General features: G+C 35.3%; 1 protein-coding gene across 1 annotated transcript; it reads left to right on the forward strand.

Annotated features, from left to right (window-relative positions):
• The first annotated feature begins 1,249 nt into the window (after positions 1-1,249).
• Positions 1,250-10,034, forward strand: LOC144434952 (fibroblast growth factor receptor 3-like). The gene is made up of 15 exons (XM_078123483.1): positions 1,250-1,301; positions 2,297-2,626; positions 3,053-3,136; positions 3,794-3,856; positions 4,269-4,358; positions 5,590-5,759; positions 6,279-6,320; positions 6,550-6,829; positions 7,008-7,130; positions 7,396-7,583; positions 7,995-8,123; positions 8,318-8,429; positions 8,760-8,856; positions 9,180-9,282; positions 9,623-10,034. The coding sequence occupies exons 1-15, from the start codon at positions 1,250-1,252 to the stop codon at positions 9,701-9,703; spliced, it is 1,944 nt and encodes a 647-aa protein (XP_077979609.1). The 3' UTR covers positions 9,704-10,034.
• The last annotated feature ends 2,607 nt before the right edge of the window (positions 10,035-12,641 follow it).

Raw genomic sequence — 12,641 nt, forward strand, 5'->3', positions numbered from 1 at the left:
ATACAAGTTAACATCGATTGCAAGAGGCGTCACAAAAATTAACAGTCTTTTAAGAACAAAAGAAAGAACACTGAATATAGAAAATATATTTTCATATCACTAGAAAAACAACAATCTACATATATATACGAATTAAGTGGAAACACGATATCCATGTTGATTTTGAAAGATTTTATATGCTTCCCAGGGTCAAAAATTCTAGTTGTTTTGAATGTCAGATTGACAATTTAATTTATAGCTGACACTTATCTGTATCTGCATCGTAATATATTTTACTGTGATAACCTGTTATGCATTGTACGAGCAATCTAGCTTTTGTCACTGTGATTTCTACAAGATGCGAAACCAAGGTAGCTTAGCATGGTTGAAATTCTGACAAAGTAAAGGAGATCGGTCACCAGTTGAATCTGATGATAACTCAACGATTTAAACCAAATTTACCTATTTATACCTTCGTTCATTCCCAATAAAGACGACCCATTGCGTATATAACAGTCTCTTTTGTTTATCGAAGTAGTTTTACTACCAAAAGAATTATAATTATTGATTTAATTTTAATTCAAACCTTAACCTCGTACGATATTTCTGTTGTCTACTCTGTCAATCTGTGTACTGTTACCTGGATTGACCTTCTAGATAAGTACCAACATTGTGTGTGAGGTGAAAGGTCAACAGGTTTTCATACGAAACAACCCTTTTTTAAAAAATCAGGAGATATCGCACTGTGTGACGTGACATGTTGAGAGAATTTATACTGCTTGTTCCTTCTTAACAAGGAACTGACCCGTCAAATTGAATTGGTTTTTTTCTTTTTAAAAATAGAACATGCAGTATAAATTCTCTAAATTCGTCTAAAGTTATTGCGAATGAACGAGTATGTGGTAAGTGTTGGCAGGTTTAGGGGGTTTCTGAACAAGTTACACATTAAACGAGTTTACGTTAACACAAGGAATTAATTTATGAGGAGAGAGCATGGCATTATACATTTTAGGCAAATATTAACAATAAAAAAAAATAGTAATACAATTACTGACAGCGGTAGACAACAAAATCTACCCCTTATTGGGGTAATTAGTTCCTGAATACAAACGAAGGTCTTATACGTGAATGAAGTGAATCGTCAGAAATTGATTCTCGTATTTGATCTGATGATCACGCGATCGGAGTAGAGGTAATATTGGTATAGGATATAAGCCTTCTTCACTTCGTTCCGGATTGTTGTATCATTGAAAGGTGAAACATCTAGATAATGGGCTGGCTGTCATTACTGTATCTAGGCACGGCTTCATTATTTTGTTCAGGTTAGTAGGAGTGTTGGATACGATTAATGTGACTCCGTGGTTTCATAATTTTATTACGATCGATTACGTATGACAGGTATGATAAGTGAAGTTCTAATTCAGATTAAGTGAATATCTATTGTTGATAACTGAGTCTGCGAGTACAACGGTATTCTTATTACAAAGGATGCCATGACTAAATAAATGTTTGCGTACTTACCGTGTATTTCAATATAGCGTATGAGACAGATACTATGATTATAATGACAAGAATATATTTTCCCTGTGAAACTACCCTGCTCTGTGAAAATGGCCTCATTGCAAGTAACGATATATAGTTACTTTTACATTTATATGTTCTAATAACTCGCCTTACAGTGACTGTTTTTTTAAATTTGTATCGTTGTTCATATTCATTGTTTAACTTGCGATCGACGTTTGAATTTTGTACCTTTAAAGTTTGTTATACCGTAGACCTTGGAGAGAATTCTCTCCAACGTGTATGGTTGTAGATATCGTGGTTAGAATATCAAAGGACACAATAAAATAGATAAACATGCCAAATATAAAATAGGTTCCCTTGGTGGTTTCATTAACAACAATGACTCCGTCTATCATATCCAGGCAAGATATTGGATAGAAATATATATATTCAAGTGACAGATATTTTCAATACCAAATTAACTTATTTACATTTCAATACACACCGTTTGAAAATTGAGATGTAGGTATGAACTGTTCTTATGTGTCCACAAATGGTGTAGGAAATATTATCGAGTAAAAAAACATAGTCTGCATCCTTTATCCTGCCACTGAAAACTGGTAAAACTGTCCTTCAGCTAAATATTACGTAGGGGAAGCCTTTTTACAAGGAAAGCTTCGCTGACTGCACCTACAGAAATGATGATTTTACCTACAATATACTCAGGCTGAAAGCAATGAGAAATAACATCTATAATGCCATATTTGTTAGATCAAAGAAGCCACGTTCACTATTATTTGTATCCTATCTGCAGTCCAGCATAACGTTTGTGCCGATCGACCTTCTCTGGCTGTGTACACGGCAAACGTGGGGTCGTCAGTCGACTTGATCTGTCCGGTCATAGATAGTGATGTAGAAACAATATCGTCCGTTCGCTGGGAGATAAATGGTCAGTTTTTGGCACTCAAAGTAGTAGACGGTGTCGAAAAATACATCCTTGAAGAGAAGTATGAAATGGTAGAAATTTCCACCTTGAGAATTAAGACGGTGGAATTATCTGACGATGGTCTATATGACTGCCGATTTACCATATCTGCTAGGTCCAGTGATCAAAGCATCGGGCATGTCCAACTGTCAGTTGAAGGTAATACTGATTTACGTTCATTTCAATACGCCAGTGTCTATATGTATGGGGTAGGCCTTATGCTTTACTCTAAATGCTCATTTCAACAAAATGACACATGCGATCAATGACTAACGAACTCTCATATTTTCTATAATTTTGTATTTCTTCTATGTCTATGTAAAATATCAAAACGTGACTTCAGCAGTTCATATTCATAAAGTTGATAACTAAAGTGTTACGAATTCATGCACAACAAAAAATAACCTGATGACCTGAACGAGTGGTAACCTTGATGACCCGTACGTAATCACTGTGTATGAGGTACATAATACCATCATATATTATATACTTAATATTTGTAATAGCCTATCATGCGATGTCAAGAACGAATTATATGTGTTTTCTGTGTACAACAGAAAAATTCCACCCACTTTTCTCCTTTAGAAATCTTTACAGAACCATTGAAGTTACAAATACGAACTGAAGACACAACCATCGATAAACAGGGTCGGACAAGTACTCAATTAGGTAAGACACCATGATTCACTATTGTGAAGCGACTCTTGGTAGTCCCGAAACTAACATCGCGTGGTACGTACATGTTTACCTTGTATCAATTCATGGAGACACGTCAACAGATGCTTACCATAAACACGGCACAGTATTCAGTAACACCAACAAATCACACAGTAATTCGTTAACCATAAACAATACCGGGTAAATAATTGTACGGCAATCAACCAATGCAAGTATTAAGAACTATATATTGCGAGATCTCCCGCACTTAAATGTTGGAAATCCCCTGCGCCAACACGCACGGTGCCATTTCAAAATTTTCATTTCCATGGCAATGCTGACTTTTAACACAAGATAAAATTATGAAATATACTGTCAGCCGATTTCAGCAACATTTTATGTACCATAATACTACCAAATTGCTTGAGTCTCCACTTGTCAGACAAAAGCTAGACGCATATGAAGTAATGTTTGATAGAAATGAAAATTCGTTATCCCAAGCTTAATAAGGAAATAATTTAATGTAGTAGTTAAATGTCAGGTTTGTTCACGGCATATTTCGATATTTTGTTTGTTTGTTTGTTTGTTTGTTTGTTTGTTACGTTTACATTAAAACTGAAGTATTGGTTAAAATGTCAATGTTTGTATATAATTATTATTTAATTTTAGAGACGACTCCACAAAATATAATGACGAGAATTTCCTCAGCTTTTAAGACAAATGCCGTCAAAGGTAAATATTTAAAGTCATAAAGTAATTAGTGAATTTCATTTGAGTCATCATCAATGCAATAAGGTTATAACAAGGACATCATTATAGTAATTTATAAATAACAGAGGTAATGTAGAACGCATACGTTATAATATTGAATGCAATTGTCAAGGACAGAAAGAGTAAACACGAGAATACATGATTTTTTATATATAAACAGTTTCGATCCACACTTTGCGTTGTCATAGAATTAATTGCCAGAACTATTTCGGTGGGGATGGAATGCAACTTTCATTGCTGTCGTTCTTTGTAATTGTTTATTTCTGGCATTCAGTAAGGGAGTTGACATTCACTTATGTCTGTCTTTAATGTGTTACTGTATAAGTTTACACGAAAAGTTTACTTATTCTACTCGTTCGGTATTTTCTTTCAGAACTTCTTACTTTTGAAACCTCCTCGTTTACAAGTTACACGCCGTTCAAGTCAGCACAAACGACACTAGTATCAACGGGTAACACGACTGGTAAATAACTGTTACGTTTCACTATCACGTGATTAGGCGCCGAATTTAAAGTAGTTAATTTACACGTACTGTCGTAAGTCACACATACATATAAACTTAAGGTAAATGACGCATGCATGAGAGTAATTTACGTAACAGACAGTCAACGAGTTCGGGAGGGTTATATGCCAATAAACGATGGGGCGTAGCCCCGAGTTTCTGCCACATAACCCTGCCGAACGAGTTGTCCATCTTACTTATACTGCGGCGTGATTGGCTCAAACACCCCTAAGAAAGAGTGAGCTATGGCTCCATATAACCAACCGAAATCAAGGTCTCTGATTGGCCAAGTCGGTCTAGCCGTAGTATAAATACATTTATGGCAAATGGCGCACGTATGAAAATGAATGACACGTGCATAAAGGTAAATGGTGTATCATAGAAACAAGGACACACACGTAAGGTAATGATGCACGTATGAAAATAATGACACACACATATATAAGGCAAATAATGCATGTATGGAAGTAAATTATGCATGCATGAAATCATTTGCCTAATGCCTATGTGTCCATTTACATATATGCGTGTACCATTTATTTTCATACATGCATCATTTGCCATTATGTGTGTGTAAATTACTCTCATGCATGCGTCATTTACATTTATATCTGTGTCACTTATGGCAGCACGTGTAAATCAATTATTTTACATTCGACGCCTCGTAGGTAACTTCTACGTTTGTGTTTCATATCTGACGATGTTTGAAGCAGACACGTGTATATTGATTTTTTTTTTACATCTTTATGTGTTCAGGCCTAAACAAATTGCATGGTTCCGATTACGCTCACTTTTAGAATAGGTGAGATTTTTATATTCAAAATAGTTTGTTTTTCTCACACGTGTCTCGAGTATCTAGTTCAGGTAGATATGTTTTAAGTTGTTTTCCATATGGTCTCTGTGTTATTGGTTTCTTCTCATCAAAAGAACAGCAATTACAGATTGGAAGAAGAGTTTGATTTTGTCTTTTTAAGTTGATGTCAGTTTCCGCGTCAACTATTTCTCGCGAGACTTCACAATTTTCGCGATTCTATTATTTTTTCTCGAATACGTAAAAACATGTTTATGGTCGGTAGTGAAAACATGTATGGGGTTGGGTAAGCGGATCAAAACAATTGTTTTTAGGCCTCATCACGATCATAAAGCCATTGTTGCTGGATAAATATACTTGTACCTGTGTCTTTCATTTCAGATGATCAAATCGGTATATCAACTGAAGACCAAAACGGATTTGAGTTTGATAAAGTAACAATATTACTAACTGTTTTTGCTGCCGTGGTCATTATAGTACTAGCACTGTTGCTGATATTGGTATTACTGATACAATTGAAGAATAGACGTAAACGTCGATCGAATGGATATGTAAGTTTCGCTGATCATTATCTGTGGCTTTCACTGAAGAACAACCGTCAAATTGATTACCGAACATAGCTCGAGTCTGTAGTTTGTATTTTCCAGTACAGTAAAGCGAGAGAGAAGTTTAATTTTCAAAAGTTCCCAAAGGAATGTTACGTATCCTATCCAAAGTCGAATAAGAATACAATGGTCATAAGATGAACAAAGTGGTAATAAAAAAAAAAAAAAAAATAAGTTAAATAAGTTTTATATCAACGATAATGTAATAATAACGTATGATGATATAACCATCCACAGGGCTTAGTCAATTCAATTCACTATACGATTATCGCGAATATCTTCAAATAGGTGAGTGTAAAATGAAGAAATACCGAACAATGTACGTGATCATTGTTGAAAAAAGGTATGCACATATTCAAATGACAAACTTCATCATTCATCCATTTCGGTCATCATTATCAATTGAGTAGGTCCTTATACATATATGATACATGTATGACAATCCATGTACGTTTTGTTTGACAGGAAAATGGTGAGCAAAACATGGACGATGCCAGTGCGTCTTCTGTGAGTATACCTTTAAATTATAATCAAAACATATATTTCCATTGCTGAGATCTCTTTCAGATATTGAATAACATTATTGGAATTGGATAACATTTTTAAGATTAGTTACTATCAATATCATTTTTAGCTTGACCTTTATCGCATACTGTCCATTTTTCGGTCAAGGAATTGGACATTTTCAGTCTATATTACAAACACAATGAGAATATTTCTGTATCTTATTATTTAGGTGTCATCACGTGTCAGTGAAGAACACGAAATGAATACTAATAACAATGATGAAACAAGCATAGACAGATTGCAAGTTCTCGATCTATTGCTCCCCTGTCATGAAATCGATTCACGAGAACACAACCCTGATGGATGGGAATTTCCACGTGTAAATTTGTATGTTAACGACAATGCAATTCTTGGACATGGTGAATTTGGTGAGGTTAGAAGGGCTAATGCGTTGAATATTGACGGTCAGTCAGGTTCTTATACTCCCGTAGCTGTGAAAGTCCTGAAAGGTGAGGATGTCACTAGTAGGCTGTGTTATAATATGACCACATTGAATTCAAAACTAAAATGGATTATTCCTACTTATTCTATGTTGTCCTGTTGTTGTGGCATCTATAAAACTATTACATTTGAAATCCATTTTCTTATTTTATCAAGCATTATTTATGTTCTTTGTTATTTTTCCAGATTCTGTCACCCAGCAAGCAGACAAAGATGATTTTTTAAAGGAGTTAGCTATAATGAAGTCTTTTGGTGGAGCGAATAAAGATAAAAATATAGTTCGTTTACTTGGCTGCTGTACGTTATCAGGTGTGTTAAAATCATGAATAGTTATGTTCCGGCATAGATGGGAATTCATGTTAACAAAGAGCAATAAATGTGGAATTACAAAGGATATATCGAAAGAACAGAAAATTGAAAAAAAAGTAAAGAGGAATGAGGCTACAAACATGATATGCAAAGTGCAATTTTTGCGTCTGTCTGTCTGTCTGTCTGTCTCTCCATGCATGTTTTGAGTTACTACGAGTTTTTGTGACACTTCGTTTGAATTGAAATGACTATATTTATTTTACAGACCCAGTCTATATTATTTTAGAACTATTGACGGGTGGTAGTTTACAAGGTCACCTACGATCAAGTCGATCAGTATGTACGTACATGTATCAAAATCTACACCCAAGTAGTCGTAATTTGACATCCATGGATCTCCTACACTTTGCATGGCAAATTTCAAAGGGTATGAGATTTCTAGAGTCTGTCAAGGTAAGTCTGGGATAATGTTGCATAGTGTACAACTAGCTTAAACTAAACACAGGGATCGTTTTTGTTGAATTTCCGTTATTAAAGGTTTGTCAACTGTTTTGTGTTACACGTCCTAACCATTCGACTCCGGCTTAAACTAACAGCTAACGTCTTCGAAAAGAATCTAAAGACATATCTGTTCGCCAGAGCATTCTAAGTGTACAGCGCCTCTGAACTCTACATCGTAGTGGAAACTGGCGCTTTATAAATTCACTGATTGATTGTTTGTTTGATTGATTGATTGATTGATTGATTGATTGATTGATTGATTGATATAACAAATTGGCTGTTTGAAGAACACAGTTAAACACTAGCAAAATGTAAACATGTTCTATACTTGTTGTTTATCGTGGATTTTTCTTGGACATGCAGGTCATACATCGCGATTTGGCTACAAGAAACGTTCTACTTGATGAACATAAAATGTGCAAAATATCTGACTTTGGTCTCGCACGTGACGTCAGTGCCAGTGGTTCCATGGTTTATGTGAAAACATCACAGGTATAGTGTGCATGACTTGTTTCATCCGGGGATCTCACCTACTTGATGTATATAACATAACATGAAGAAGTAACTTTACATTGGGATATATTACATTGTATATTTTTCAAAATTCCATATATGACAAATTATTCGAGTTGAAAAACATGAATTGTCGCACTTAAAATTCATGATAAATTTCTTTCTACTGACAGACAGCTTTACCAATTCGATGGATGGCATTGGAATCTCTGGTAGATTCGGAATATACTACGAAATCTGATGTCTGGTCATATGGTATTGTTCTGTGGGAAATCATTACACTTGGTAAGTATCAGAGCCGCGATTTGTGGAAAACATACAGAGTTATTGGGCATCATTTGTCAACCTGTGTTATCAAGACTTAAGATCAACAAGACTTGTAGTAAAACGTCGTTTGATCCGAAACACAGTAATTACAAATTCATGACACTGTTGTCTCGCTCCGGATATTTGCCCCTGTCTGTCTGTCTGTCTGTCTGTCTGTCTGTCTGTCTGTCTGTCTGTCTGTCTCTCTGTTGAACCATGCACATGCGTATATCGGTATATGTATGCTTTTCTCGCGTGACGACTTCGATAATGTAGTACATGGCATTATTTCTTTTGTATAATTCACAGCAGCTACACCGTATGGAGCACTGGCGTCATCACAGGTTTTACATAAACTTAAAAGAGGAGAAAGATTGCCGAAGCCGAAACATTGCAGCGAACAATTGTGAGTAAATTTCATGTACCACTATATTTGTACCTAATTTAATATTTAAGAAATTGTTTTTGCTTCCCTATCTGTAACTTGGGAGAAACACAACACAACACAACACAACACAACACAACGCAGCTTATATTTGTCTCTAACTAGTTTCTATATCTGTCTTTCTACCTGTCAGTCCGTCAGTCAGTCCGTCTGTCCGTCTGTCCGTCAGTCAGTCTGTCTGTCTGTCTGTCTGTCTGTCTGTCTGTCTGTCTGTCTGTCTGTCTGTCTGTCTGTGAGTATGATTGTCAAATCAATCCTTTCCAATTCTTTTAAACTTTCATTAGATATGAAATAATGAGAATCTGCTGGAATGAGAAATCACACGAAAGACCGTCATTCTCTGAACTTGATGAGACAATGGGCAAAATGGCTTTAGATGTAACAAAGGTAAGATATGATATAATTGAATTATAAACTAAACTACTTCTATCTGTTTTCTGCTATCTTACAGGTTAAATTTTCCATTTTTTATGATTGCACTATTTGTCAGGCCCACCGACCTATGCAGTTGCAACTTTACTTTTGATATTTCGTTCTTTTGGAAGGTAGCTTTTCAAAATTATTTGTTTTAAAAAACGACCTTTGGGATGTGCAAGAACGTCTTCGCCTAAATGTAATACTTGTGACATTTCTGTACAAAATACTAATTTTAGCGGAATCGACAGTTACGGTTTTAATACTCTAACTTCTAAATGACGTCGGCGGTTTTTTTCTGTACAATCTACAGGAATACCTGACAATGTGTGACTATGATCAACATACCTACGTCAACCTGGCATCACGTGACAGAACTGATGAAAAATTGTAACAAGCAATCACACAATCATTACAGTTCAACTTGATGTCATCATCCGTCGGTTTACCGTGTCTCGATCGAGTGACGTGAATGGTGAACTCTACAACAGAGCACGGCTGATATAGTAAAAGTTGAAGGGTCAGCACCAGAGGTATAACCTGCGTTTGTACGGGATGAGGTATTGTGTGCTCCATGAAAAAGACGGTGACCTCCGGCAGTGACAGCGCCAATTAGGAAATGTGTTATTCAAAGAACACCGTTTGTAGTACTATTACAGTGGCCGTATTATATGGATAAGGATTGATTGGGTATTCACTTTTGGATTTTAATTTATAAATCAATTTTATCATGGCTTCTGACTTGGAAAATCAAAGTGAAACACATCGACAAAGACTGTGTTTGAAACTCAATACAATGAAAAAAAACTGAAAAAAATATGTTTAAAGTTTCTGCGTACAATAACAAAGATTTTACACATTTACTAATCTTTTGTTACTTATTGAGTTACAAACAAGGACTTGGAATATGTTGTTTCACATTGAATTTTCAAATAGGAAGCCATGTAAAATTGTTTTATAAATAAAAATCCAAAATAAATAGCCACTCCTCATCAATATAGACAATGAGACGGGAGGGGTGGTATTTTTAGGTGTGATAAAAGTTGTCTGGCTGCAGGGCTATATTCAAAAACATGTTGAAACAATATGAACAATAGAATAACCCTATAATTCAATGTTCCCATTGAAAAACGTTACATGAAGTTGGTTTGCAAAGACTTCTGACTTGAACATTTAACATTGTATGACTAACATATACAAATGTCCAAAGTCAAATTATCCCCTCCAAGAATAACGCATTTAAACGATTATATTAAGACTTTCGCTTTTCCTTGCGCTATCTACCTGAGTATATATTACAATCACAATCACATTGGCATGGCTGTAGTATATATGGCACACACACACACACACATACACACACACACACACTGTTTCGTTGCCAAGGCAATGTTATCTTTTGAAGTTCAAAACAAAAATCCATGGTCAGCAGCCAGTGAAAGTTGGTAGAATATGATAATAACATATACTCACATACAGAGTCCTTATGAAAAGCCCTAAAATTGAAGAGATAACTGTTTCAATATATTGACTTCATTTTTAGGTAGACATATAATATATAATCTTGATAGTTCATTTAAAAGCGTTGACTCGCTTCTAGGAAAAGAACTGTAATGTATACGTACGTTATACACATTGTACAGTATATTACTGTAGCCACACGCGCTTATAGTCAAATCATTGTCATCACTATTGCATATTTCATATTACAATGTACATGTAACAATCTTTAATGAAATTCGTTTCATGTAAATGTAGTTTCTATATTAAAATGTTTAGTAAGGCCCGGTTCCGATTACACTCAATTTTAGAATAGATGGGGAAGGTAGATTTTTTATTTTATTTCATTTTATTATATATTTTTGTCATGTGTGAGTGTCTAGTTCAGGTTTTTCATTGTTTTCCAAATGGTCTCTATGTTGTTTAAGTCTTCCTATCGGGTGTACAGCCATTACAAATTAGAAGAATAGTTTTATATTGTCTTTTTAATTTGATGTTAGTTTCCGCATCCACTATTTTTCGTGAGACTTCACAATTTTTGCGATGTTTTATTACAAGTTTTATATTTTTTCTCGAAAACGTAAAAAAAGTTTAGGGTCGTCAGTGAAAAACTAGATAGGGTCGGGTAACCGGAACCAAAGAATTATTATTTAGGCCGACTGGTCAATGGACAATTCACAAATATTGACAATGGGAGAAGAACATTAATTTACTTTGGTGGATGGAGGGTCTATGGTGCTCTGTTGTGATTTAAACTGATGTTTACTGATAGATCTAGATTTTCTAAATAAATGAATACCAATTCAGTGGTGTTATTGTCTGTTGTTTTGCCTGATATGATACCATGTTTGCTTGTTGATTAACGACAGTATTTAGTGGTTTTAATGAAAAAAATAGGAAAGGAAGTGTGGAGAATTCATTTTGTACAAAGTACGATCTAGGACGTCGTTTGTGCTATGGAAGCTAATCTCTCGAAACGGGTGGCCCTACCTATATCTTTTCCAATTTTTCTCATGACCCGACGCTACCGACCAGTACATTCGGCAGAGCCTGATAGCAAACATAAACGACGTTCTGTACTATGTCTGGATCAGATTAAAAAATAACAATATCACTGATATGGTATGTATGGTGGCAACACCACAAGCCCATATCTTGCTTGGCGAAAATGATCGTTTATCGCTGAATTTGTAAAAAAAAAATTAAAAGTTTATAGTATCCTTCTGATTGCCTAAGGCATTCACACCGTACTTAATTAAAATTTACGAATATGAATTGAAACTTCCGAGTCCGCTGCACAACTACACATTTATAGTGTCTAACTGTCAATAAACACATAGGAAGTTACAATTCCTTCTTATCACTTCAAAATTAATGGTAGGTGTATGTCTTGTTTATTGTTTGTTTCTCTCTACAGATGTTTTAAGAACTTTATGGTGTGATTCTAAAAGCGAATTTCCAGAGTTTATTTCGATATAAAAATTCTCACAAGCTATGATCATGTCAACATAATGTGACTATCGCCAGATTTGCAAAGGCACGTGAGAATTAATTCTTTGTCGGTTCTACCATAGACCCTATACGAACGTTCTACCGCAGACTCTTAAGAAATAGATTGGCAACGGGTATTGTTCCGAGGTGTTAATATGGGCGTTATGAGCTTGATCATCGTCTCAGGTAGGCTGCAAGGGTCTCCCTTGTTTCAAACGTACGCCGAAAGTTGCTGATTGGAACGAGTGGGAACCAGCGGTATTTGTTTTCTATAGCAACACTATTTCTTACTTGTCTGTGCTCGATGCAAGCAATGGACTGACAAAAGTGGAGAAACAGTC

The sequence above is a fragment of the Glandiceps talaboti genome, chromosome 5 (assembly GCF_964340395.1).
Source record: "Glandiceps talaboti chromosome 5, keGlaTala1.1, whole genome shotgun sequence".
Classification (NCBI taxonomy): Eukaryota; Metazoa; Hemichordata; class Enteropneusta; family Spengelidae; genus Glandiceps; species Glandiceps talaboti.